At 42.5% G+C, this 26031-nt stretch overlaps 1 protein-coding gene and 1 long non-coding RNA gene across 2 annotated transcripts; one reads left to right on the forward strand and one right to left on the reverse strand.

Annotated features, from left to right (window-relative positions):
- The first annotated feature begins 118 nt into the window (after window positions 1–118).
- On the forward strand, window positions 119–1952 carry LOC113595428 (uncharacterized). The gene is made up of 2 exons (XR_003415920.2): window positions 119–454; window positions 955–1952. It is a non-coding gene; the product is annotated as an uncharacterized LOC113595428 (long non-coding RNA).
- Window positions 1953–15585: 13633 nt separating this feature from the next.
- Window positions 15586–25393, reverse strand: FAM111B (FAM111 trypsin like peptidase B). Its single transcript, XM_015085011.3, is given in 3 exon segments — window positions 15586–18282; window positions 23665–23831; window positions 25026–25393. Coding segments are annotated over 2 exon segments (2199 nt in total). The 5' UTR covers window positions 23746–23831; window positions 25026–25393; the 3' UTR covers window positions 15586–16164.
- Between the last annotated feature and the right edge of the window lie 638 nt (window positions 25394–26031).

Consider the following 26031-nt stretch of genomic DNA (forward strand, 5'->3'; position numbering starts at 1 on the left):
CTCCTTTCCCTAGCCCCAAATCCTCGAGACACTCCCTGGGGAGGGGAGGAGGGGCTTAAGAGGGCGCGGGGCGGGAGGCAGGACACTGGGCGCGAGCCACTGAGGCGGCCCCAGGCCTGTGCTAGGGAACCCGCAGTGGAAGTGGGTGGGTGGAAACGCGGCTTCCGGATGCACAGCTGTCCCCTCCTGCATATCCTGTTGGGGGTGGAGGCGGAGGCACTAGCCAGGGTTCTGCAGCTTGTCACAAGCTCCAGCGCGCTGGACTAGCTGCTGGTGGGTGAAGAGGCGGGGGACTTGGGCGGCTCTGGCATTCCCAGCAGACGGGACAGGTCCCAAGACTATGACAGTCAGGAAGAAGCTGCGAATGGAGTTGGAGTGAACGACTTTGTCGTAAATCAATTCTCTAAACGTCCATCTATATATGCAGGAGTTTACAATCTTGATGAAGAAAACGGTATGGACTTTGGGAATATGAATCTCAGAGCTGACAGGTTCAGTAGGGTAGGGCTTGTAGACAGCCTGCTGTTTACGGATCTACCATCAAAAGCAGATGTGCACGTATTCCGTGCTGTATTTGAAAAGGAACCACGGTTACAACCGTGACAACTTTTCTGCAATTGACAGAGGAATAGATGACGTGTGCAGAAGGATAGTGTTGAAAAGTGTGTTAGTAACAACAATATATGTGATAATTTGGGGGAACTGGATTTAATGTGCATACAGTGCACCTAACGTAGCTTCAGTTACTGCTTCCTCTTATGTGGGTTCTCTGGGGTTTGGTTGGAGTAGCTTTTTAAAAGCCAAAAAGAAACAGAAAACCCAGATTGTACGAAAGTTTCACCACTAAATATCTTCTCCGGCTCATTACAAGTTTCTATGCTCCTGAGAGTAATGCATGCAGTGATCACCAAAGAATTAACTTTGGCCGATCCTTTTTTTTTTAATTCATTGTAGATTCTGAAGAAGTAAAAACTTCAGTGACAAGCAAGAGGTGATAAAAATACGGAGTTGAAATTGCCCAACCGGATCTATCCGGTTTTGGAGAGCTATCCTGGTGACTTACCAACATTGACCAGCAACCTCCTGGTCCATTATTCCAGCTGACCGGTTAGCATTTGATGGGCTTTTGAGATATTGTCTGGAAACTAAGAAAGGGATCTGAACTATGAAGAAGAGTGATGTTGTCTTTTTTGGTATTATTGAAGCCACTGTATGTGCAGATACTATTGAGTAAGAAAACCTATAACGAGAGAAAAATCTAGACAGTCCACTGAGAATGTATTTATGTAGATGTGAATCATTTTCTGTGTCTTTTTCTCTTTCCTTCCATTTTTTGCCTTTTGTACATTTCAGTGTTGAAACAAAGTAGTGACTTAGGCAACAGGCTTAACAACACTTTCTAAAACATGGATGTTAAGAATTCAACATTTTGTTTCTATGAAATATTAGTGCACAAGAAGATAATGAAAAGTTGAAATATAAAATATGTTCCTATCTGTGCAATATCTGTGAAACTATACCTACTATGTGGCAAGATATCTATCACTTTTTTCTTAAGTATTTCTATTATTTTGTATAGTTTTAACAGTATTTTTAAAACATTTCTGGCTTGGGAAGTTATGTGTTGGCTTCTTGGGGAAAGGGCATAAAATAACAAATATTTCCTAAACCTTAGATATATTTGCAATAAAATATATTTTGCCTTAAGGTAATAGGAAAATAAACATTTTTTGGATGAAAGATTACTGTTACATTTTTTCCCCTTCATAATCCCTACATCTTTTGGTTACTGTATTTTTTTCTTCCAATTTCAGAAAAAAATGAAGTTGTACTTTCAAAGTTACAAAATAGAGCGAGTGAGCACTAAACCAAATAAAATTCACATTGTCAAGACTAGAAACCAAAAAAAGTTTTAAAAAGCTATTTGACCATTAAACTTATTTATGAAAGCGTCCTCTTTTTTTTCTTTTGTCTGCTAAAGACCAGAGTTCTTATAATTACCAGAAAACTAAAAAAAAAAAAAAAAAAAAAAAAAAAAAGCTGTATTCCTTGTCAGTGCTTAATCAAACAGGCTATTTCTTAATTTCTTAATTCGATTATAGGTACAGAGGACAACTCTTTCCCATCACTAGCCCCAAAGAGTTTTTTCTTCCATAATTAACTTGCAGTCAGTACGTAGTTTGGGGGTGGGGGAAGGACCTTTCTCCTTGACGGGAAGGAATTAATTTTTACATGTGAGGTCAATTGTAAAGGTAACAGAATGGAATGAGTTTTCTTCCATAAACATAAACACCATTTTATTTCTTGCCTCTTTCTTTTATGCGGCTAGTTAAGAGCAAATGGACTTAACTCAGCATCATTTTTATGGTTAATTCCTGGGTGTGTTTATTCTGCTACAGAAATTAACCCTGTTATTATATTCAAAGCTTATACTACTCTGACTTTTTGGAAACATGTAAAAATAACTCTATTGTGGCTTTTCATAGGTTTGTATGGTACTGTGGTCTATAAACATTAATTTTATTTATTTTTTTAATTTTTTTTAACGTTTATTTATTTCTGAGACAGAGAGAGACCGAGCATGAACGGGGGAGGGTCAGAGAGAGGGAGACACAGAATCTGAAACAGGCTCCAGGCCCTGAGCTGTCAGCACAGAGCCCAACATGGGGCTCGAACTCATGGACCGTGAGATCATGACCTGAGCTGAAGTTGGCTGCTTAACCGACTGAGCCACCCAGGTCCCCCTATAAACATTAATTTTAATAAATCACTCATATATTCTAATTTTATTATGGGAAACAGATATGAATAGATACAATAATAATATGCATGGGTATCATTATGCTGTAATAATTGGTCTGTTTGGAGAATGTTTACAGCAACTCTTGAATCCTTACTAGAAAATCTTAATTAGATAATGTTCCTATTAAGGTATTACATAAAACCTGTAAAAGTATAACTTCATCTGCAGTTTTGGTTATTAATTTTTTTTTGCAAGGTCTTCTTGTAGGAAAAGATTATATCATACATGAAGTTGCCTTGTTTTCCATTTTTCCCTCAGGATTTATTTTAAAAGCCTTGGCTGCTCCACAAAACACAAACAAAAACCAAAAAAGTAAATAAACAAAAATTCCAGGTTCGTCCTAGTGGATACAAGTTTTTTTGTTTGTTGCCCTAACTCATTCTTTATTATTGAAGGCACTGTAAATAAACACCTGTTTCAATAATCCAAGATATGTGATCAAGTTAAAAATAAATTGTTGGTGGTGTATACAATTTTGTTGTAATTACTTTTGTAGTAATTTGTAAACTGAGAGAGGGGTGTGGAATTCCTTGGCAAAGGTCAGCCAGGCTGTTTGCTTTGGCTGATGGGCTACACTTATGTCTGCCCATGGAAGGGGTCAAGAGGGTGTACAGGCAAACAAAATCTGCTGGGCGACTGGTCTGAGCTCCTACTCTCTGCCTGACACATGCATTTGCTTGTTTCAATTAATATGCTCAATAACCCTGTACGGAAGATGTGGTCATCTTCCTGGATTCACAAATCAAATGTTTAGCAAGTATTTTCCCAGAAACATCCTTGTAAGGATTTGAAACTAAGGCTAAACTCTTCCTGTTGAACTATGGTTGTCTTTAGTATTTAAAGGCCAAGGGCACAGTGGTTCACCTCTTCCTGTGTATTTTTTTCATTTATGCAAGCCTTTCTTCAACACATAAATTTCCAGTTACAAGTTATAAGGCCCAATTCTGGATTCTATAAAGGGTGAAATGTTGAGAAGAGTCCTGCCCTCAAATTGGGAAGAAGGAAAAGGTACACACGTAATAGGATTTCCAACATGGTTTCATTCATGTAAAACACATGTAGATGGGAATGCAAGCTGGTGTAGCCACCCTGGAAAACAGTATGGAGGTTCCTCAAAAAACTAAAAATAGACCTACCCTACGACCCAGCAATTGCACTACTAGGTATTTATCCAAGGGATACAGGTGTGCTGTTTCGAAGGGACACATGCACCCCCATGTTTATAGCACCACTATCAACAATAGCCAAAGTATGGAAAGAGCCCAAGTGTCCATCGATGGATGAATGGATAAAGAAGATGTGGTATACACACACACACACACACACACACACACACAATGGAGTATTCCTCGGCAATCAAAAAGAATGAAATCTTGCCATTTGCAACTACGTGGATGGAACCAGAGGGTATTATGCTAAGCGAAATTAGTCAGAGGAAGACAAAAATCATATGACTTCACTCATATGAGGACTTTAAGAGACAAAACAGATGAACATAAGGGAAGGGCAACAAAAAGAATATAAAAACAGGAAGGGGGACAAAACAGAAGAGACTCATAAATACGGAGAATAAGCTGAGGGTTGCTGGAGGGGTTGTGGGAGAGGGGATGGGCTAAATGGGTAAGGGGCACTAAGGAATCTACTCCTGAAATCATTGTTGCACCATATATGCTAATTAATTTGGATATAAATCTAAAAATAAAAAAAAATTTTTTTAATGTAGATTTCCTGTTTCCAGATATTGTACTGGCTGTTAGGGATACAGAGTTGAATGAATACGTTGCTCACATTCATGGACTCCGAGCACTTTATTTATTTTTTTATGTTTATTTATTTAATTTTGAGAGAAAGGGAGGGGCAGCGGAGAGAGAGGAGAGAGAGAATCCCAAACAGGCTTCTTGCTATCAGTGCAGAGCCTAACACGGGGCTCAAACTCACAAACCCACAAACCCATGAGATCATGACCTGAGCCAAAACTAAGAGTCGGCTGGCCACTTAATGAACTGAGCCACCAGGTGCCCTAAGAGCAGTTCAATACAATATAGTTCTAAGCACGGTACTTTTCCAGGACACACTATACGTGTTTGCTGTTTAAAGTTTTGTAAAGCTTTATGTAATTTTGCCTTGGAAAACATTTATTTTGATTTTCTGGGAATTAGGGGAGCCCTAATTCTATTCTATTTTGAAAAGTCCTTGGAGAACTGGAAGAACCAGATGTGCGGGGTGTGAGAAATTGTTGTCAAATCTTCGCCCTTCCCTGTATACACACCTTTCGCCCTGTGACTTTGCAGTCCCTCGCATCTCATTAATGTCAGGCTTAGCCACCTGATTTGCTTTAGACAGCAGAACGTGTGCAGAACCAAAACTTGCTGAGCTTGGCCTTGGGTGTCACTGGGTCTTTCTTTGATTTCTGCCATCCTGCTAGTACTGCCTCGTGAAGTGGCCAGGCTTCAGCGAGGCAGCGCATGTAATGGCTGTCCAAATACACCAGGCACAAATGCTCCGCAAACGATAGTCGCTGTCTTTTTTACTTCTTTTATTGCCATCATGTTACTGTTTGCTGTATGCCTGTCTAGAAGGCCGTGTGCACTAGGTCAAAAGTTGCACATGATTTCTACGTTTGGGGGAATACTGACAAATTACTATACAGAAAGGATGTACCAAATTACTCTTCCACCAGCAGGACGAAGTGATATTCATTTCATCTTGAGGTCCTAAGTGTTGAGCGACCGGGATTCCTAACGTCAGAGCCAGATCACAGAAACTCCGGATCCGCCCAAGACCAGGAGGTAACACTCTCATCAGGAGCCTCTGCTTAGACTTTTAGGAGGGTGCCTGCACCTCCCGATGGCAGAGACACCAGGAGGAGGCTACCTGTACGCTGGGTTCTTCCTCTCTCCAGGAAGAGGGATATCGGCGCCGCGCGCGGCACAGTCCTGGCGCGGCGACGCGCAGGGACGCGCGGGCTGGAGTGGCTTCTGCCCCTCCTCCTACGGAGCGGTGTAGAGACCGGGTGCGGGTCTCTCCTGCCGTACCAGCAGCTCCCGACCTGGCTGGGCTGGACTGAGCCCCAACAGCACGTCTTGGACATGCCAGTCACAGGAGGAGGTACTGGGGAAGGTGGTAAGGAAACGCCCATCCTTGGGGCATCCTGGCTGGGACCGTCCTTTGCACCTCATAAAATCGGGTGGGGTAGGGTGGAACTCTCACGTTCATTTATCACTTGTCACCCGTTAGGGTTGTGCTTGGCGCACCTGGGTCTTATTTAATCCTCACATCCCCCTTTTTGGCAGTGGGTGTGACTTTGCCCCCATTTCACAGCTTAGAAACAGTAAATTTGTTAGGGGCCACGTAACCAGTTGGACGGAAAGAGGGCTGTATGGTAGGATTTTAGTCTTAGGGCCTTACAGCCTTTTACGGCTCTGCAGAGACTCTGGGCACTTCCCAGTTCATTCATTTGCAAGTCAAAGAGGTTGGCCCAGATGAGTGATCCCCCAACTTTAGTGTCTAGAAGAAATATTTGGGGCAGTCTTTTAAAAATGCAGATTCTTGGAGCCAGCCCAATATGTTATGGTTCATCAGATCCGGAGCGAGTGGACTCAGTCAGCTGCCTCTTTACAAAATCACGCTGGTGAGAGACTTTGGCTTAGATCATCTTTAAAGCCGATTGTTAATTAACAAACATCGCACACTCTGGGCCTGGCAAAGTGTTCTACGCACTTTACAAATGTTAAGTCATCACAACACCTCTGCGAAATGGGCACAGTTTTTATCACCTCATTTTGAGGAGGAGAAAGCTGGTTCCAAGACTTTAGGCTCTAGGATTTGCTTCCTTTCCATTGTTAGATGGGTCTCCGTGACTCCACTTCCCCACCCCAGCTCTTTCCCGCCGGGCTCTCCCCGCGTCCCGCCGCCCCCACCTGTTCCTCCAAGACCCTCTCGCGGCTCCCGCGGTGCTCTTAGACTCGGCGCTCCGGGGCCTGAGATCGGCGCCGGCAGCCCCCTTCCCTGGACAGTACCTGCAGAGCAAGCGAAGTCCTTAAGCACCCAGTCCAGCAAGTGCGTTACCTCACCGCGAGCGGAGTCCCGGGCGCCGCCTGCAGGTGGCGCCAGAGCAGGAGCCTGCGGGAAAGGGGAAGTGGGTGGAGCCGGGGCGAAGTGGGTGGAGCCGGGACGATAATTGACATCCCTCCTGCCCAATGGCAGCACAATACGGAGGCGGTTTACCAAACCCTCAGTTCCCTGGGGCAGTGCTTGAGGTTTTTCGGAAGCTGCTTTTCCTTGGCAGAATGCTGGACCAGCCGGGGAGGTTAGCGGACAGTTGCGAAGCTGGGGAGCTGGACGTCTTCTCACGTGCTCCTCCTAGATCCCTCTGTTGGCCTAACGGTGCCAGAAATGAAGTCGGCTTGGCCTGTTGGGGCTGCCTCGCCGCGTCTTTAGTTTACTATTGACCGTCTTCACCTTGCTGGGAAACAAGTGCCGTTTTCTCCATCACTCATGATACCCTGGATGTATTGCAAACATGTAAAGGGATTCTTGGCGCAGGGCTAAGGGGTCTGTTTTAATTAAATTAGCTGCCAGGTATTTCTGGCCCTGAAAAAAGGAGATAGCAGGCCGGATTTAAAACTATATTTTACATTATAGGGGCACCTGGGTGGCTCAGTCGGTTAAGAGTGGGACTTTGGCTCAGGTCACGATCTGGTGGTTTGTGGGTTCGAGCCCCGCGTGGGGCTCTTTGCTGACAGCTCAGGGCCTGGAGCCTGCTTCGGATTCTGTGTCTCCCTCTCTCTCTCTGCCCCTCCCCTGCTCACACTGTCTCTCTCCCTCTCTCAAAAATAAACATTAAAATTTAAAAAAAAAAAGATTTTTAAAATATATTTACGTTATATATTTTTCTTGGGTTAAGCGATATATAACATATTAGGAAGTTTAATTCCTCAACCTGAGGTTTCTTCCCTAGCCTTTTTATAGCAGCAGCAACGACAACAAAAACACTCTGTAATTCACACTGCCACATTGCAGCAGCTTTCTGTTTCCTGGTAAACAATTAATTTATGTACCTATCCTCACCTCCTTTGCTGGCAACTAGGAAAGTCGTTGGACAACATGATAAGACTGACCACAAGTAGCACTAATCAGATTTCCTCTTGAGTGGTTGGTTGGGTTTTGTTTGTTTGTTTGTTTGTTTGTTTTCTTTTTTTTTTTAGTTCCACTTTAATTGTATACCTGACCTTCACGATAAACAAGAACAAAAGAAATCCAGGCCAAAGCCAACGTTCTATGGGGATAGATCCACCAGTCACCTCCCCATGGAGGTGTGGACCAGCCTCCGATTTTCTCTTCTTGGCTGCCCTTTGCAAGGTTGGGTGAAGCCGGTGAGGACCTAGCAGCAAAGTCAGAAATGCTGGATGAGTGGGACCCTTGGAGCCTCATTGTTAACTGATTTGTGTGGTTCCAGGACAAATATCTGTTGGGGTAGAAGTTCCATGAGTACCCTCTATGGGACAGTCTTCACTGATCTCTCATTGACCTGTCAAAGAAACATAAATCTAAACCCATCTTTTTAAAAAATGTATTCACTCTTTTTGGAGGAACTGGAGCTTTATGTGTGTGCCAAAAAATAGTGTTAAGCACTGTGGATACAAAGAGGAATGTAACATTGTCCTAATCACCAAATGAGCTGCAATCTAGTAGGTGAAAGACAGGTAAGAAAAGGGTTACAACTCATGTGCTATAAATACAGAAATGAGGAGGAGGTGTGGTGTCACTGGAGGCTTCGGGGATGGTAGCACAGAGGCGGTCACATTTGAGCTGTAGATCCCACATTCAGAGATGCTTGTTGTGGCAAAATCCCAGGGTCTGTGCGTCTGACTCTTGCACATCCCAGTGATGAGCTTTAAGGAAAATATTGGTGGAAAATGCATGTTTACTATAAGCGCTTGGAACCACCACTTGCTGGGCATCTTGTTGGACCCATATTTGGTTCAGAGGGACGGAGCAGAGATCGAGCGGCAGGCAAGCTCAAGCAGTGGCCTGTGGTTAGGCTCTCAGGATTGGCACTGACAGGGGCAGGCTTCCCTGCGGGCTAACGGTCTACATTCCCCCAGTTAGGAGCTGTCATGAAGACATTTCAGGGGACATTTAGTCACAGCAGCAGGTGTGTGGTGAAGCAGGAGGAGTCCTGGGCTCCCAGGATCTGACAAGAGGGCCCACAGCTTTGTGAACGTGTCTAAAGTTGTATTTTTGGTCATGGTGATACCTCACCTTTTGTTGCAGGACTCCATCTTCTAGTTTCGGTAAATAAACAGGAAATGTTAGTCCCCGTGGTCTGGTAGGGAAGTGAGAGTCAAATGCTGACAGTAGAACTTACTTCCCCATTATTCGGGTAGTAATCAAGAAAGAAGTTCTGTCTCTCGAATAATCACCTTGTCCCTTCAGTTGGCGTATAACTAAATAATCATAATGCAGTATACATTTCTCATGTTACTATTGGATACATGGCGTATAACTAAATAATCATAATGCAGTATACATTTCTCATGTTACTATTGGATACAATACAGCCATATCCTTCTCATTCGGGCTACATCTCCGCCATTTCTCTTAATCTATCTCACCAATATGAGTCTCTTACCTTGTTTTTAAAAGTCTACGATTTCATTTTGATGTCACAAATTTTGTCTTGTAGAAGACATATGAGGTTCAAGGAGGATAGGAAAGGACTTTACAGTTCATTCTGGGAGGTGGCTGGGCTGGTGTCACTAGCAATCCCAGAACACCTTAACCTAATTTGTGTTGAGGTGATTTCAAACTGCCTTGTGTCCCTGTGAAAGCTGAGGTATTTCCCGGACAAAATTATTTATGGGTGCAACGCTTTGTTTGCACTCAAAATCCTGTGTTTACTAGAACTCCTACTACTTTTTTAAATTAAATTTAATTTTTTAAAATTTACATCCAAATTAGTTAGCATATAGTGCAACAATGATTTCAGGAGTAGATTCCTTACCCCATCCCCCTCCCACAACCCCTCCAGTAACCCTCTGTTTGTTCTCCATATTTATGAGTCTCTTCTGTTTTGTCCCCCTCCCTGTTTTTATATTCTTTTTGTTTCCCTTCCCTTATGTTCATCTGTTTTGTTTCTTAAAGTCTTCATATGAGTGAAGTCATATGATCTTTGGCTTTCTCTGACTAATTTCACTTAGCATAATACCCTCTAGTTCCATCCATGTAGTTACAAATGGCAAGATTTCATTCTTTTTGATTGCCGAGGAATACTCCATTGTATATATATCCCACATCTTCTTCATCCATTGATCCATCGATGGACATTTGGGCTCTTTCCATACTTTGGCTATTGTTGATAGTGCTGCTATAAACATGGGGGTGCATGTGTCCCTCCAAAACAGCACACCTGTATCCCTTGGATAAAAACCTAGTAGTGCAATTGCTGGGTCACAGGGTAGTTCTATTTTTGGTTTTTTGAGGAACCTCCATACTGTTTTCCAGAGTGGCTGCACTAGCTTGCATTCCCACCAGCAGCGCAAAAGAGATCCTCTTTCTTTTCATCTTCGCCAACATCTGTTGTTGCCTGAGTTGTTAATGTTAGCCATTCTGACAGGTGTAAAGTGGTATCTCATGGTGGTTTTGATTTGTATTTCCCTGGTGATGAGTGATGTTGAGCATTATTTCATGTGTCAGTTGGCCATCTGGATGTCTTCTTTGGAGAAGTGTCTATTCATGTCTTTTGCCCATTTCTTCACTGGATGATTTGTTTTTTGGGTGTTGAGTTTGATAAGTTCTTTATAGATTTTGGATACTAACCCTTTATCTGATATGTCATTTGCAAACATCTTCTCCCATTCTGTCAGTTGCCTTTCAGTTTTGCCGATTGTTTCCTTTGTTGTGCAGGAGCTTTTCATTTTGATGAGGTCCCTGTAGTTCATTTTTGCTTTTGTTTCCCTTGCCTCTGGAGATGTGTTGAGTAAGAAGTTGCTGGGGCCAAGGTCAAAGAGGTTTTTGCATGCTTTCTCCTCGAGGATTTTGATAGCTTCCTGTCTTATGTTTAGGTCTTTCATCCATTTTGAGATTATTTTTTTGTCTGGTGTAAGAAAGTGGTCTAGGTTCATTCTTCTGCATGTCGCTGTCCAGTTTTCCCAGCACCACTTGTTGAAGAGACTGTCTTTATTCCATTGGATATTCTTTCCTGCTTTGTCAAAGATTAGTTGGCCATACGTTTGTGGGTCCATTTCTGCAACCCCTACTACTTGATAGGCCTTCAGCTCTAACTCTTGTGCCTCGTCAGCTTCATGATTCTCTTCAAGTGTCTGGTCAGCCACTCAGCCTCTCATCTCCTCCAGAATTGGCAGGTGCCTATGAGGTAAAAGCAGTACTACTTACAGAGCTGACCCCTTTGGGCTTCCCTCCTCACTGGGATACTGGCCCAGTACTTCCTAGCTGCTTTGGTAGCGTTTTGATACCTTCACACAGGTGTTTCCTGTTTTTCATCTAGATTTTCTGGTTGTTCAGTGTGCCTTTGTGTGTGTGTGGGGGGGTGTGGGATGGGAGGGAAGGTTTGGTCTGAAATACCCATCCCATCATTACAGAACTCTGAGATTGATTTTTTTAATGTTACTAAGTTCCAATGGCAATTGCATTCACAAATTTTCCTGTCCTGTGTGTGAAATTTAAGACATTTATTTACAAATGGTAAGTTTCTTAGAATTGGAGTTATGCTATTTGGGAGACTTCTAAGACATGGAAAGTATCAACCCCTAAACTTGAATGACGTATTCTCTTTGCTGCTTCTCTTTTGTCTTCTGGTAGGAGAAAGATAAAACATTTCCCTCACGCACAATGCTTCGCTATAGTGGTCCTGACATCCTATGTATTAGGGTTCTTTTAAAACAATACCCATAAATATACATAAGACAATATAATTTAACTTATTGTAGGTAATGGGTTCATGTGATTAGGGGTGCTGGAAAGTCCCTAGATCTGCAGGGTGAGTCAGTAAGCTGGAGCCCCGGAAGAGCTGAGGGTGAAGTTCTAGTTGGAGTCAGAAAGTCTGAGGACCCAGCAGGCTCGAGACCCCAGAAAGAGCCAATGTTTCAGTTCAAGTATGAAGGCAGGACAGAGTCAATGTCCCAATTCAAAGACAGTCATACAGGAAGCATACTTTGTTACCTGAGGCCTCCCAAAGTAAATCTTTTTGTTCTCTTTGGGCTTTCAATTGACTACATGAGCCCCACCCACATTAGGGAGAGCAAACTGCAGTATTTAGTCTACCAACTTAAATGTTAATCTCATCCAAAAACACCCTCACAGAAACACCTAAAATAATGTTTGACCAAGTATCTGGTCACCCTGGGGCTGGGCCACATTGACACATGACACTAAGCTTCACACCAGATTTAAACTTACTGTGATGATCTGACGGGCGATTTGCAGAATGTGTGGGAAAGAAGTTTCATGCAAAGAGAACTTTCTGAAGTTCTAGACCTTGACATCAAAACCCAGGGAATATTTGTGGGAGTGGAGTTTAAAGGTTCTTAATAAAAGAAGATGGGAAATTATTTTGGCTTAGTTCTTTGAAGTGGTGAACTCTCCAGAGATTCTCATTCAACAACACTCCATTTTAGGAAGCCAGTGAGTTTTACCCTAAATTTCATGACACTAGTGAAAACAAGGCTCAGATATTAGCCCACAGTAAGTGCAACTGGAAGGCCAGACATCCCAAGGCACCACCTAGGAAGTCTTCTCGGAAAAAGCCTAAACTGAGAATAATCAAGTCTTTAGATGTAACCACCCATTTATAGGACATACAGGGGTCCATATTCAATGACACTGCCAAGATAGAATTGCAAAGAACAGAATGTAGAATTCTCTGCCGGACAATTAGGATCCACTTTCTTCAATAAATGCATGCCAGGGAAAAGATAAAGGGGGAATTTACACATTAAAAGGGACTGAAGAGGCTCCTACAACCCAACACAATGTATAGCCTTTGTTTGGATTCTGATCTGAATGTTTCAGATGCAAAATAAAAAAACATTAACAGCAAGTATATCATCTCGCCCTGGAGGATGCTTCAGATTGCTCCTCTGAAAGGACAGCAAGTTCACAAGTTAGGGAAAGCTATATACTGACTAAAATTATCATTAAATTTCTATAAGTGTGCTGACTGCACTGTATATTTTATAAAAAGTGTTGCTTCCCTTTTTTTGATTGTGGTAGTAGTTACTCTGGTATGTGTGTTTGTCAGAATTCATAGACCTGTATACCAAAAAGGATGTATTTCACTAAACATAAATCCTAACTTACAGAAGGGAAATGGCCATAGAAAACAATGGACAGAAAAGAACACCCTGAAGGTCAAAATCTGAGGTTTTGAAGGACAATGGTCAAAGCATTTCCAACTGCCATGAGCAGTGAGTGACGGACAGCTGCAGTGGGCTAACCCACGATTGTGCTCCCTGCGGAGCTGGGCATCCTGGCACTTCCAGCACAACAGAATTTGATCACTGCTATGGAACAATGACTGTTGTATCTTCCATTGCCTCTTCTGAATACGAGTTTAAGTGGTTGGATTCTGGCCATACTCCATAGGGTGTATTGGGTATGTAAGTAGGGTGAAAGGAACAGGCAGACACATCTCTGGGCCATGAAAGCTACATCCAAACGTGATAAAGACACTTGCACAACACCCAGAATTCTGGACTGTCTTGGGGAGTGGGTTAAGTATGCTTCGTGCGTGGAAACTAGAGTGTATTTGGTCACTATAGAGGCTATATGAGTGGGACTGTGGTTGAAATGACTAGTTCATCCAATATCATTTTCCCTTTTTTCCAAAGTAATAGAATTTAGGCTGGGCATCTGGTCATCCAAAATAAACACTACATTCACAGCCTGATTTTCAGTTAAGTGAGCTACGTGACCAAGTTGTAGACAGTGGGTACCAGCAACTGTGATATATGCAGCTTCTAGATGGGGTTCTTTTTTAAATGTTTATTTATTTATTTTGAGAGAGGGAGAAAGGGAGAGAGAGAGAGAAAAATTGAAAGAGAAGCCATGTGAACAGGGGAGGGGCGGAGAGAGAGAAGGTGAGAGAGAATCCCAAGCAGGTTCCATGCTGAGTGTGGTGCTTGACTTGGGGCTTGATCCCATGACCCTGAGATCGTGACTTGAGCCAAAACCAAGAGTCAGACATTCAACCAACTGAGCCACTCAGGCACCCCTTAGATGGTGTTAAGAAGAGGTGTACACCTCTTTTGCACATTTTTCTCTTGGCCCTGCCTGTGGTGTAGGTGCATGGGCTAGAAGTTTAGTAACCACCTTGGACCTGACTGAGAAAACCTAATACCATGACACCCTGAACTCCCACAACCACAGAGGGCTGTACATTTAGATATTACATGAGAAAGAAATAACTTCCCCTCATTCACGCTGCTACTTTATTTTTGGAATTTAGCAGTTGTTCCTAATAGACATACATGTCTAGAGTTTCTGAACCAACAATTTCTCTGGGTGAGATTTATGGCTTTTGCACAACTGAGAGATGATCACATATTTGATCAATCCGATCAACTGCTAGTTGGTAAGGAGGGTATTCCATGCAGGTAAAAGAGATTCAGTGGAGGGGATTAAGTGCCAGAACATCTTTAGGATGATAGAAGCAATGGGAGGGATTCAAAGGGCCAATATTGCAATTGAGTTCAAGAACACACCCTCTCAGAGGCAAACCACAAGAGACTCTTAAATACAGAGAACAGAGGGTTGATGGGGGAGGTGGGGGGAAGGGGAAAATGGGTGATGGGCATTGAGGAGGGCACTTGTTGGGATGAGCACTGGGTGTTGTATGTAAGCGATGAGTTATGGGAATCTACTCCCAAAGCCAAGAGCACACTGCATACACTGTGTGTTAGCCAACTTGACAATATTTATATTTATATATATTTAAAAAATAATAAATATACATACATACATACATACATATATTGGGTCAATTTAGACATTTTTAAAATGAAAAAAAAAAAAAAAACACCACACCTGTTCAGCTGCAAACCAGGAATCAGGAAGCTGGATGAGGAAGCTGTTACAAATGCCTCTTGACATTATCAAAGCAGATGACTAGGCCCTGCAATGCAGATTTTGGCTGCTACTGCTTGCAATCACCTCTCCATCCACATGAAGCTAAAGACTAGATGTGACTCTAGACACTCATTTTTCTTTTCCTTTTTTTTGTTTTATTTATTCTTAGGCATCCAATTATTTTTTAAAAATTTTACCAAAGTTTACTATTTTATTTTTTAATATGAAATTTATTGTCAAATTGGTTTCCATACAACACCCAGTGCTCATCCCAACAGGTGCCCTCCTCAATGCCCATCACCCACTTTCCCCTCCCCCCCCACCCCTATCAACCCTCAATTTATTCTCAGTGTTTAAGCATTTTCCAGGAGCAGAAGAAAGATGGTCTCCACCTTATTTCTATCTTCCAAATAACAGGCAAGTGAATCTATTTTGAGGCATCTGATTTATACCGATTCTTAGTTGCAAACTAGACAGAGATAGGTAGCCTTTAGCTTTCTAGACTCTGGATATAAGAGGGTGAGGATAGGGACTAAGTCATGCTTCTATCTTTCACAGAAGGGCAGAACTAGTGGAAAGAACAGAAAAGTTGGACTTTTCTTTTGTCATTTGCAATAAGGGCTGATGTTACAGGGGGCACAAAAGGGAAAAATTAGGATAACCAAATAATTTTTAAAAAATGTTTATTTATTTACTTTGAGAGGGGGAGGCAGAGAGAGAGAGAGAGAGAGAGAGAGAGAGAGAGAGAGAGAGAGAGAATCCCAGGCAGGCTTTCCACTGTCAGTGCAGAGCTCGATGCATGGCTTGATCCCATGAACCATGAGATCATGACCTGAGCTGAAATCAAGTGTCAGACGCTTAACAACTGAGCCACCCAGGGGCCCCAACAACCAAAGAATTTTGAGTTTTAGAGGAACATCTTATTTTGTTCACTCTAAAAGTGTATTTCCCCATTATTTTGTTATTCAGAGAACAGGGGTAACCTCACCAGTTAGGAAGATGGGATAGATGTATCATCCGATGTACTTAGAATGGCAAATACCAAATTTGTTGTACGTATAGAACAGAGCTAAGTATTTTAAGTGAGGTTTGAGATTGTTTCAAATAAGAAAAAAGCCAATGACCAAAAAAAAATCAGAATTTATTTGAACGCTTATATTTTTTTTGAACATCCACATCATTTTCTAATTAAAAAAAGAATATTCATTATAGTTTATGGAAACAGCCCTGAATACTCTAAATTATTAGCATATTTTCTTGAAAACATCTTTTTCCTAATGTTCCATGGGTTCAATCTGATGATCTTGAAATGACTTGTTATTTTGGTCTTCATCATGGTTCTCGTTTTTCTCTTCGTTTAATAATTTATATAAACTCTCATTTTTCTGTTTAACATCACAAAGAATTGACTCCATAGAATAGCCAAATTCAATAAGGGCATATACTTTATCTCCACGTTTATAAAAATACCCAATGGTATGCATAGCAACCAACTTGCCAGATGCATTAAACACTGGGGAGCCAGAGGACCCGCTGGAAAAACAAGTATCATAGCTAAGTGTATCTGTGCTCCAAACCTCTGATAGGAAACTTCGTTGGGTAAACATAGAAAAAGCATTATAAGTGGCAGCATGGGGACCTACCACCCCATCTTGATGATGCTCTGGGTACCTCTCTAACCGCTGATTTGGAGGAATCACAGCACAGCCATCTATTTTCTTGACCTGGCCTTCTGGGTGACCAATTAAATAAATCAAACCACTAGATGGTTGAGAGGGAATCTGTCCAAACAGGCCTGGAGGAAATCCATTTACGTTTTTTCTTAACTTTTAAATGGCGTAATCTAGAGTTCCATCAGACACTTCAAACCACGGCTCAATGGAAAACCAATCAACATCCATAGGACAGAACTTTTTATAAGCAAAAGTTACCTTTGCACATTTGCTTATTATATCTGGCCACAAACTTGGATCTGTGCCTTCTCCCACCATAAGATGTATTACATGTCGACAGGTGAAAATATAACCATGATTGAAGACAAAGCAAGTAGCGTTGCCTGTGTTTCCATTATTGGCCCATTTCATGAACCCAACTGACTTACTAAGATGAATAAGATCTTCACAGATTGCAACTGAAGTAGAATTTTCAGTCACTTTTCCAAAGTACTTTTTATAAATGTTGAATTGTTGAAATGGTAGCAGTTTGGTTTTCTTCTGTTCATCCTGAAAATACTTTCTCATCCAGAGAGTCTCTTCCTTAAAATTCGGATACTGATCCATTATCACTTTGTTCAACCTTTGGAAATTCTTCAGCCAGAGGTTAATTGCCATCCTTTGGATATATTGATTAACATGTTCCATACCTGGATGGGGCCTTTGCCTAACCTGTGAGTTGTTTCTCCTGTATTTTCTGTTGAAACTATTATTGTAATACTTACTAATTCTGGAAATTGTCCGTTGTTTTTTACTTTCAATATCATGCCCTAGATTCCGAGCTGGGAGAATTTTTTCTCTGTTGTATTCTACATCTTCAGTCTCCTCATCTTCCTCTGGTTCGTGTTCCCTGATCTCAGACTGTATCAGATCCCAGGGACAGATTTCTTCAGTGGTATTTTCATTCTCCTGTTTAATTTTCTTATGGGTACCTTTCCTGGCAAGGTTTTTCTTAAAAATGTCCATTTCTAAGGTTTTTCCAGACACATCATCCACCAGGGAATGCTTTCCATGAATTATCTTATGATCTTCTATTATTTTCCATTTAAATTCATCCAGGTCAGACCGAAATCGGCCATCCTTGCTTAGAGCTTCTTCGATAGTCTCACCCTTTAGGGCATAGATACAAAGTGTAGTTCCTCTTTCATGAAGTTCCTTGATCTTAAGAATCTTCTTTATCCTCTTCCCAACAGCAACAATGTGAAAAAGAACGCATTCCACGTATGGATTTTCACACTGGCGCAAGATCTGATCACCTTCCTGGTTACCCTTTCTTTGACTAAATTTTATTTTGAAGTGGGACCCTATAGGTAGGCACTTGAGAGGCATTCCTAAATTTATACATCCTTCTATTGTTTTTTCTTCAAAAACAAGAATGTGCTTATTCAAATGATTCTCCATCCTTTCACTGAAATTGTCATTAGCTCTCAGAGCTAAGTAGATACTCTCATGGGGTTTACCATATGCTTTAAACATACTACGGTCAGATTTCCTCGAGTTTTCATTCAAAGTAAAAGTAAAATAACATTTTTTATGGGTGTCCCAGTCTGGGTTCTGGATTTCCACAGATGCTTCATGCTTGACTTCACTTTTAAGCTTACTGGTCCCGCCACACTCGTTTATGTCAGGTAGAAGATGAATAGCAAGTCTTCTAGGGCAGGTCTGCTTGATGGCCATATCCTTAGAAAAAAGGAAAGATTAAAAACATAATGAGAATCTCCTTTAATAATAATATTTCATGTTTGTCTAATTATAAAACTAGTATATATTCTGAATAAAAATTGAGTAATATACTGGATAATGAATAGTGGAGAAAAATTACCCATCATTATTCCATCACCAGAGATAACCATCCTACATTTTGTTTTATTCATTTCTTTTACTTTATGTGCAGATACAAACCTTAGGTTTCTGAAGTTGTGCTAAGCTGCATGAGTTTATTCTTCGCCAAGCAATCTGCCATTGGATGACATGTCATTAAACATTTAAATTTAATGACATTACATGCCATCAAACAACCTTTGGAACACAATTTTGGGGGCCACAGGATATAGTTCACTGTACAATAATTTCTAACTCATTCTTCTGTAGCTGGATACTTAGACTGTCTCAAATTTTTATAGGACAAACATTTCTATATGTAAAACATTTTGGCTGAACATCTGGATATTTCCTTAGGCCAGATTCCCAGCTGTAGAAATACAGACACTAAGGTTATAAATGTACTTCACAACATATATGCTGCCCAGCTGCTTTCCAGAAAAATTGTGTCAACTCATGCTGCTCCTTTTCCCCTTGATGCCCAGAGACCAACCGTATGGTTGGCTCCTTCAGAGATTTCAGTACTGTTATTTTAAATGTCTTCCAACTGATAGATGAAATGCCATTTAATTTGACTGCTTTTGTAAATTTGCATTACTTACTTACTAGTAGAGCTGTACTTAGATCTGTGAGTTCAAGCCCTGAGTCAGGCTCTGTGCTGACAGCTCAGAGCCTGGAGCCTGCTTTGGATTCTGTCTCCCTCTCTCTCTACCCCTCCCCCACTCATGTTCTGTCTCTGTCTCTCTCAAAAATAAACAAACATCAAAAAATTAAAAAAAATAAACATTAGAAAAAAAAAAAGAACAGTGAATCTGGAAGACAGATCCAATCAAGTTTTGCTCGATTTTTAACAAAGGTATAAAGGCAATTCAGTGGAGAAAGGGTAGATGTTTCAACAAACTGTGCCAGATGCCATATACAAAATGAACAAACAAATGAACTAAGTAATTAACCACTGTTTCCTATTACTATTTTATGATCCACATACTTCACCATACACACAAAATTAGTGCAAAATGGGTTACAGACAAACCTAAAACTGTAAGGGTTCTTGATGAAAACTCACAAGAAAATTTTTGTGATCTTAGGTTTGGAAAGAGTTCTCTGATGATACAACCAAAAGCATAATCCAAAAAAGAAAAAAATGTTAAAATGCACTTCTTTAAAGTCAGTAACTGCCCCCCACCAAAAGATAGTATTCAGCAAATAAAAAGATAAGCCACAAACTGAGATAAATTATCCACAAAGATTACAAGAAAAGCAATCTGACAAAGGGCTCATTTCCAAAATATATAAAACACTCCCAAAACTCAACAACAAAAAACCAGAAAGACCAATATAAAAACAGGCCAAAGATTTTAACAGACACCTCACTGAAGAAGATACATAAATGCTATATAGAACATGAAAAGATATGCAATATCATTAGTCATTAGTGAAATGCATTTATACTACAAGGTGAGACCATTACATATTTCTCTATTACACACTTATTCGAATGAGTAAAATCAGGAAAACTTTCAAAACTGTATGTTGGCAAGAATGTGAAGCAGCTGGGACTCATACATTGGTGGTGAGGATACAAAATGATAGAGCTATTTTGAAAATATTTTGGCAATTTCCTATAAAGCTAAACATAGACTTACCCTATAACTTGGCAATTCTACCTATAGGCAAGAACTCAAAAGCAATGAAAATGATATTCATACAAAAACTTGTATACAAATCCTCAAGGCAGCTTTACTTATACAAGACACAAATGGATGGCTCAGCTGGTTGATCGTCTCTGGCTCTTGGTTTCGGCTTGGGTCATGATCTCACTGCTAGTGAGTTCGAGCCCAATGTCTGGCTCTGTGCTGAAAGTGTGCAGCCTATTTGGGATTTTCTCTCTCCCTCTCTCTTGTTCTCTCTCTCAAAATAAATATATATATAAAAAAAAAGCCAAAACTGGGGAAAAAACCCAAACATCCTTCAATGGGTGAATGGATAAACTCTCATATATTCGTACTATGGAATACTACCCAGCAATAAGAAGAAAAAGCTACTGACACATCTAACCACCTGGATGAATCTCAAATGCCATGTTATATGTGAAAGAAGCCAGACCCAAAAGGTTTGATTCAGCATATGATTCTATTTACATGATTCTTTCAGCTCTGCACTCCTCTGTTTATAGAGTCTTAATGGTATTTAAACCCTATCCTTTTTCTTCTTTCTCCCTTTCTTGTTAAGTCCCTTATGGGTGTTTCCATTCTTTCTCTCCATCCTCTCTCTGCAAAACAGCTTCCTACCCTCCGTGGCTTCTCTCTCCCACAGTTCACCTCTCCGCGCTGCATACCTGCTGAGTTCTGCAGTTCAAGTTGTGCAGATTGTTGTGTTAATCCTCAGATCAGTTTTCTAGGTGTGTAAGATGGTTTGGTGTTGATCTAGCTGCATTCAAGAACTAGAGAAGCAAAAAGCTTCCATGCTGCTCTGCCATCTTGGCCCCTCTCTAGTTACATGACATTCTGGAAAAGGCAACGCTTGGAGAACACATTGTTGATCACCAGGGGGTCAAGGTGAGTGTCCCCCTTGACACACACAAGGGAATTATTTAAGCTGATGGAACTCTATTGCATCTTGATTCTGGTCATGATTACAAGACCACAGGTAACTGTCATAGGCCAGAGAACTATATGTGGAAAAGATTTAATTTTACTGCATATATAATAAATAGGTTGAAAGTAGTGATAAAAGTTAAAGTCTTTCACACAACCAGTAAGATAACCAATCTTTTTTTATTCATTTGTTATCTTTTTAGTTATTTTCTCCTTTTCCAGCTTTTCCCAGATTTACTTATATTCTCCTTCTCTCTTGTCTTCTTTTAGATTTTTTTCCCCCTCCGCCTTTCACTTTCCCTCCAAATAGTTTGGAAACTTTACATTGTAGTTTTGTTGTAGAAGTGGATGCCTTAGACTAGTGCTGTTCAGTGGAACATTCTGCAGTGATGGAGATCTCCAACATCTATCCTTCCGGATACGGCAGCCTCAGGGGAAGTATGCTTAGTGTGAGCAAGGGTCGGAATTCTTCACTTTCTTCATTATTTAACTTTAGATAAGTTGAATGTAAATTTAGATAGCCACATGCGGCTAGTGGCTACCATAGTGAACAGTGTAGCCCTTTAATGTGAATATTTAGCTTAGAGTTTAAATTAAATCTCCTCCTTAAAGATACAAGGATAAAGCCTGTATATAACTTCTCCTTCACTTACAGAATGAAACCCAAATACTTAAGCATGGGGTTCAAAGAAGAGGAAGATACCGCAGCTCTTTTCCAGAAAGCCACTGCACCTCTCTCCCGTTTTGTCGCAGCCATACGTGTGTACAAAAGTGAATTTGCACCAGCTCAGGGACAGGCCTCGCTTGCCGGAAGTGCCTCCTCAATCACACGGTTTTGTGCAGGAATGGCTGAGCTATGTAGCATGGGAGGGTTAGATGCAAAAGGAAGTCTTCTCAGGGTACCAGGATGGACTCATTATCTGAATGGTAGCCAATGCAGATATGCACTCTGAACTTACTGGAGTTCTGTCGTCACTATGCAGAAGGCCAGACAGAGGCCAAAAACAAAGAGCAGAGCCCAGAGATTGGAAACAAAGGAGTCCCTTGAAGCCAGGTGTACTGCTGCATTAAAGCTTCGCTGAACTCTGCACTTGTCAGACAGATGAACCAATGAATCCGTTTTATTTTCTCCCAGGGCTAAACATTTCCTCTTTTGAAACGATACTGTACAAGCGAAGTAAATATTAGCAAATAATGCTAATAACAATGATAGATTTCACCGTACCGAATCTTCAGGGTATCTCAGATCAGTATTTCTCAAATTTTAACGTGCCTAAGAATCACCCGGGGGGGTCTTGTGAAAATGCAGATCACAGAGAGGTCTCAGGAGATAGCAATGCTGTTGCTGTTGTGTGTGGACCACACCTGGAACAGCAAGGCCACAGAGGTCCCTAATCTAGAACAGCACTGTCCAATGGAACTTTCTGCAATGATGAAAATGTTCTATATCTGCTTGTCTAGTACGGCAGCCATTACCCACAAGGCTACTGGGCCCTTGAAATGTGGCTAGTGAACAGAGGAAATTAATTTTAAATTTTATTTAATTTTAATCCAATGAAACCATTTTATTATTTCACAAGTAGAGTATTCTTTTTGACAAAATAAAAGTTCTAATGGAAATAAAGCCTACTATAATCTTCTACCAAAATACCTCTCTAGCTCTATTAGCCGACATTCTCGAATTCTTACATACGATCAAATCTAACTATGCTGCTCCCAAATATGTTTTTATGTGTATATGACTTTACTCACACTCTTCCCTCATGCGGGATACACTTACCTGGTGAAATTCTATTCACTAAGAGCAAGTCTCATATGATCCTGCCTTAATTTCTTGAGTGTGAATTAAGCACTCTTCTCTCCGCACTCCAAAAGCACTTGTTTATATCTTGATTTGGTATTAACGATTTGCATATTTTGTGTTGGTCAAAAACTGGCTGTGAAGTCTGAACACCCAGATTCAAATCCTTGCCCTAGCGTTCATTATTTTTGCAACTTTAAGAAAGTTGGGTTTCAGTTTCTTCATTTTTAAAATAGGGATGAGAGGGGTGCCTGGGTGGCTCAGTCGGCTGAATCTTACTTTGGCTCAGGTCATGATCTCAAGGGTTTGTGGGTTAGAGCCCTTCATTGGGCTCGCTGCTGCCAGCATGGAGCCCGCTTTGGATCCTCTATCTTCCTCTCTCTCTGCACTTCCCCCACGCATTCTCTCTCTCTCTCTCTCAAAAATAAATAAATCTTAAAAAAGTTAAATAGGGATGATAACACCACGTATTGTTTTATTAAATGTCAAATGAGATAATCCATAGGAAGTGACAAAAATAATTCCAGGTACACACTAATTTCTCAGTAAGCATGAACTGTATTTCTTGTTTTTTGCCTGTCTGTCCTTCTGATATCAAGTGTCTACACTGTTGGTCAGTGATCCTGTTGTCTAAAACGGCACACTTTGCATTGTTGATTCATACACTATCATTTGGCTTTACACAAACACTTATATGTGTGTCTCCCCAAATATATTTTTCACAACACGGAAGAAGGGTTTATAACTGCCATCCTCTATGAGCGTATCCCCTTCCAGAATCCTGATAGCATGCTATGGTTAGGTGTGCTGCTCTAGCAAAGAGTTGTTAAAAAGTGGACATACCTTTGAAACTTCAGGTCTGGTACTCTGGCCATTTTCTGTAGCACTGGATGACTGGTTCTCTTCAGGCTTCATGGAATTCATGACACGTTCACAGAAAATATGACTCACTTCTGCTTCCGGCCAAGTTACAGAAACAAGGAATGGATTTACCTTCCCACTTACAATGACTAAAAAAAAAAACAAAGAATACAGTATGTGAAACAACTTTCAAACACTGGGCACCAGGCAGTGCAGAACAGTGATTTCCCATCCTTCAGAGAGAGAAACCAAATGAGGTAATCCTTATGGCTGTCTAGCTTTCCACCTGGGGGGTGTTTCCAGACCATCTCTCAGGGAAGGGACACACAATGGAGCCTGGCAGTTTCCCTTGAGTTGAGAAGACAAACTCAGGATCATGGGAGGCCTATGTGGCTGGAGTTTGTGGGGCAGAGTACTAGAGAGAAGAGAGCGACAGCTACCCAGAGAATCCGAGATCTGCAGTGGGTACCCCTTGACATTTCAGCCAAATAAATATCAGTCAGTGCATACGTGCTGATGAAGCTTTTGGAAGCCAGGGGAAGAATCACCTAAAGGGAAAAGATGGAATAATTCTGACCTCCTGTAACTGAGGACATTGACAAATACAGTACACCCTAGGATTACTGCGGCTGACTGCTTGAGAGATCTCAGGCCAGGGTGCAGGGGACGGTGCAAAAGGCAGAGCCAGGTGTAATCCCTGATATGAGGGAGAGAGAGAGAGAGGAAGTTGGCACGTGTTCACGTTCACAGGACACAGAAGGGAAAGACCCACACAGACAGAACTCTGGATACAGGAAGAGGGTTCCCCTCAGGCATTCGGGTGAGAACTGATCAGAGCAGCAATGGAAGAAACCAGGTAAGGCCAGGAAAGAACCACCCCAAAACGTCAAACCCTCTCCCTACACCCCTCCTGGGGATCTCGGTTTCCTCGTTTGTAAATTAAGGAATCTGGTGTAAACCAAACTTTTATTGTTCCTGTGAATTACCCCCTCTGGTCTTGTTAAAAAGGAAGATACCACATCCCACCCTCAAAGATCAGGATTCAGTACCTCTGGACTGCAGTTACAGAATCTGCGCTTTAACACCGCCCCCCCACCAACACCCCCCTGCACAACACTCGGTGGCGGAAGCAGCTTCCTAGCTGATCTCAATGTGTCTTTCCAGGAGTAAAACTCTTGACCTCTGAAGCTGGGGGACGGAAAGTGGGTTCCCACAATGGGAGGCTGCCTATCCCCCCACCCTCAAAACCTCTTTGGCTCCGGATCAAGGTCCTTCTGCCTAGTGCCCTTGACAACCACCCCCTAAGGGCTCCACGTCCGACTCAGGACCAGAGCGCTACTCACGGATGCGAAGAATCTGTCCAACGGTGCGGGTACCGTTGTCTGGGATTCGCAAGAGCTACAAAGCACTGGGCTCAGCCGCCTCTCTCCCGGACCTCTTCCCTCCGGGAAGTGCAAGTCCGCCCTCCTGCGCTCGGCGCCCAGCCACCAGGAGGCTAGGGGGCGGAGTCTGCCTGTGCTCATTCATTGGCCAGTAACTCATTCACTTCGGGAACCGATTGGCCGAGTCCAGCCACCCAGCGGGCGGGCGGGAAAGGCTGGGCTTTGACCCAGTCCAGAGGGCTGGCGAGTCCCAAGGCGGGATTCTCCGAATGTGCCCGCGTGCGCGCCATCCCGGAGCTGGTGATGCGGCTCAGTCCCTCCCAGGCACGTACTCCCCACCCTGGCCGACGGTCAGCATCTTGTTCCGGGACCCACTGCGCAGTCTCCTCCCGCCCTCCCTCCCTCCCTCCCTAGAGCCTCGGCGCCGCGGCCGTCGGGGGGGTAGTGCCTCGAGCCAGCGCGGGAGTGGGAGGAGCCGGAGGTCGGTGCTCTCGCGGGGCTGGAGCTGCGCGCCCAGCGTCGGGAGCAGCGGGACAAACGGCCTTCCTGCCTGGTGGGCGGCGACGGCGCGAGGAGCATCCCGGGCGCGACGCGGCGGCCGCTGCAGAGCTGGCCGGGATCGGGCAGAGGCCCCGCCAACACCCGCGGGCGTCCGGGCGGGCGCCGCACCGGCTTCCAGCGGACGAAAGGGCCCAAAGCGGGCAGCGGCGCTCCTGCTTCCGGTCTAGCAGGACTTGGCGCCCCCAGCAAATGAGCCAACCTCGCCGAGAGACTAATGCACACACTCAGACCAAACCAAGAAGCCCAGAGATCGAACCCTCTCCCCCAGTCCCCTCCCCTGTGACTCGCGGTTCCGAAGAGCCCGATTTCATCCCTCTTAGAGGGAAATCCGCCCGGCGGGGTCCCAGGGGCCTGTAGGCATTTCCCGCTCTGCGCCTGGAGATGGATGTACACTTTAGTTCAGCCC

The sequence above is a fragment of the Acinonyx jubatus genome, chromosome D1 (assembly GCF_027475565.1).
Source record: "Acinonyx jubatus isolate Ajub_Pintada_27869175 chromosome D1, VMU_Ajub_asm_v1.0, whole genome shotgun sequence".
Lineage (NCBI taxonomy): Eukaryota > Metazoa > Chordata > Mammalia > Carnivora > Felidae > Acinonyx > Acinonyx jubatus.